This window comes from Perkinsus marinus (assembly GCF_000006405.1).
Source record: "Perkinsus marinus ATCC 50983 genomic scaffold scf_1104296955186, whole genome shotgun sequence".
NCBI classification, from domain to species: domain Eukaryota; phylum Perkinsozoa; order Perkinsida; family Perkinsidae; genus Perkinsus; species Perkinsus marinus.
Window position 1 is genome coordinate 1 of NW_003207871.1, and position 3,186 is coordinate 3,186.

Here is a 3,186-nt window from a genome sequence, read left to right on the forward strand (position 1 = left end):
TCCTTGCATTTTGTATATCTCCCCATCGTGATAGCCTTCGTTCTGCTCGTCACATTGCATATTGACTACTTATATCAATATTGTATTGGATCCGTTTGATGTGACTATGAAATTATTCGGATTAGCAACGCAAGCAAAGGCTGACCACCGTGCATGAAGGAGTTGATGACGCCACTGAACAAGTCAAGATGAAGGTCCTCAGAACACGACTGCTGGGCTTACTGTGTTGGATACTTATACCATCTGAACCACTCTCTAATGCCCGAAATGGTATTGGGATAAGCTGATTCCAACTAAAACGATACAGATAGGAGCTCTCATCGGAAAATCACGGACTGAAATTCATCACGACTTAGAAGTGATCATGTCATGTGCATTTCCAAATGCTTTCTCTCAAGAAACAATGGTAATTCCCGTCGAAAATTATGGAAAAAACAATTTTTCCGGCAAAATTTCGACAACTATCGAGAGATGAATCAATGAACTGATATACTCATTCGCACAGTGTTGGAAAATATATCCGCTTTCCTCAGCTGAGCTCAGGAGTTTCCTCGCTAACTAAAGACGTTTACCCTAGACTTGGGGTGGAAGTGCGCAGAAACGAACAGAAATTCCCCAAAATTTCCTTAGAATTTCCATATTGTCATGACCAACACACGTAGTTGACCATGTGCATATTTTCCCCCACACTACTCGAACAGTCACCTCAGGTGACCAGCATTACATCATTTATAGCGTTAATCCGGTCGAACAACGGATCGTCGGTCGCTATAACGATGATTTTCCAGTCAGCCTCTCCACCATCGACGAGGCCCAGGGCTCCCAGAATCTGAACGGCCCCCAGAGAGAAATCGTACTACAATTGATACTACTCTATTCGAAATTCTAGTACTACTATTGCTACTCTATCAGAAATTCTAGTACTACTGGTATTACTCTATGCGAAATTCTAGCAGCACTAGTACTATTCTATACTGGTACTACTTTAACGCTGATTATTTGGCCTGTATGATACTGAGTCGCTGGTCGGCCCACTTCTATCAAGTCTAAAGGATCTCCATCGCCATAGAGACCCACTTCCTCCTCGACATTCGGGTCCTGAGATGAATCAACTGTCCTCAGCGATGCTATCACACACTTTAACACCGTGTTGGAAAATAAGCACATGTTCCAATACGTGTGCTGATGACAATACGAAAATTTTGAGGACATTTCGGGAAATTCTTCGAAATTCTCATTATTCATACGAAAGCGGGTAGAAGTGTACAGAAACCAACAAGAATTTTCCAAAACTTTCTCAGAACTTCCATATTATCACGTGATTGACCAAGTGCATATTTTTCCACACTTTTCTATCATAGAAGTATAAACAACAACTCATTAATTTCTTGCCGACCTCGAACGTCTGTGGTGCCGCGCCATAGTTCCAGTATATAGCTCCGGGATACTCGCGCAGGGATCCATCTAAGTACAAGCATAACGGCCGACTGCAGACGACGAAAGTCACCTTTGAAAAGATCCTGTTTGATTGGGTTCACTGCAGGATAGTTGTACGATTCACGACTGATCTCCATCTTAGCACGAGTGAATCGAGGAATCTCCACCGCCATTCTAATAAGGCCTTCATCATTCTCACTTACATACAACGGAACCTATCACGATAATATATGGCGAAAACACTGAGGCATTACATCGTGCCAGAAGGATATAGGCTGACACTCAGACGAGCCGCCCGATGAACGTGTGCAACACTCGAGCTCATACGTGGTCGTACCGGCCTGGCCAACTGGGATGATACCAAACTCCTCAGAGGTCCCCTTTGAAGATTTGGCAAGGTCTAAGGCCTTAGGGGTGGACCGAAGCCACTGAAAGAGGGATAGAGACGAGTAGAAGAAAAGGCCGATCAGCGATAGAGATAGTATGATGGGGTAACGTGAACGGTTCTTTCGTGATGATCGTGTTGGTCGTTGCATGGTCATTTTATGGCTCTCAATCCAAACTGAACGCATGCGCATCAGGATATTCCATTATCGACCTAGTTTGCATCTTTTGTGGTCGACCTCAAGATACTTGGATAGGTGTAATTGGACAACCACCCCACTTTGATATTCGCTAATTGGGAGACTCAACTATTAACGCCACCACATCCACCAGAAGCTCTTATATGTTCACAGTAGGAGCCATGGAGTGAACTCATGTGAGCTATCGTGTTTGAAAATATACAGCTGAATTCAGTATAATACAGCGGGGACAAATTCCTAGCAATTGCCATCATTTCTGCTCGTCGGGCCACAACTTTGTGCTTGCGTTGCTAATCCGAATAATTTCATAGTCACATCAAACGGATCCAATACAATATTGATATAAGTAGTCAATATGCAATGTGACGAGCAGAACGAAGGCTATCACGATGGGGAGATATACAAAATGCAAGGAAGACAAAGAACAAAACAGAATAAATAACAAACAAAGAAGAAAAACAAAGAACGCGGGTAATTCATAGAAGGGGAAACCCGAAACCCAACCCGAAACCCGAACTGTTATAGGAGTGAAAGCTGTCACCCAAGGTAACCAGAAACCTGAACTATTGTAAGAGTGAAAACTGTCACCCAAGGCAACCAGAAGTGGGACGAAGGAAAAATTGCTGGCGAGCGCGAGTAAAATGGGTAGCGACGGAGAGAAAATGGTGGTCCGCGTCGAGATACAACCCGAGGTTGTCAACCTCACGCGTTCTTAGGCGGGCGCTGAACGACAGGACTTTAATAGCAGAAAAATGCCGTTACCCGGAATCGAACCCCCGGTCAGAGCGTGCCACGGAAGAAAAAGGGTTCCCGAAGGCAACTCTTCGGACAAGCTTAGTCAACGTTCAACGTTCAACTCGATCGGGTTGGTGTTGAGTACGGTCCAAAGTTGGATTCAATTTGTCGCATGTTGCCTTATTGATTCTTCTGTCTGAAACTACTTGTCCACATCGCCGAGATATTAGTCCGGGACTAATACCCCGGCGTGCAGTTCTTGTTCCGAGTTATTCCCTTCAAAAAGGTCTATCCCTGGTGCAGGGGATTTGCAAGTTAAGAAGTTCCACTTCACCCGCGTTGTTCTGGACAAAACCATAGTGGTTATTGTGGTAGGTCACAGACGTTGTTGTCATAGATAAAATCGAAGTAACAGTGATAATGGTCAAAG

General features: G+C 44.3%; 1 protein-coding gene across 1 annotated transcript; it reads right to left on the bottom strand.

Annotated features, from left to right (window-relative positions):
* Positions 1–222: 222 nt before the first annotated feature.
* Positions 223–1,610, bottom strand: Pmar_PMAR014197 (Inorganic pyrophosphatase, putative; the record flags this gene model as incomplete). The annotated part of the gene is made up of 5 exons (XM_002775929.1): positions 223–293; positions 725–829; positions 985–1,098; positions 1,397–1,464; positions 1,508–1,610. Coding segments are annotated over 5 exons (461 nt in total), but the record flags the coding sequence as incomplete, so codon positions are not given.
* Between the last annotated feature and the right edge of the window lie 1,576 nt (positions 1,611–3,186).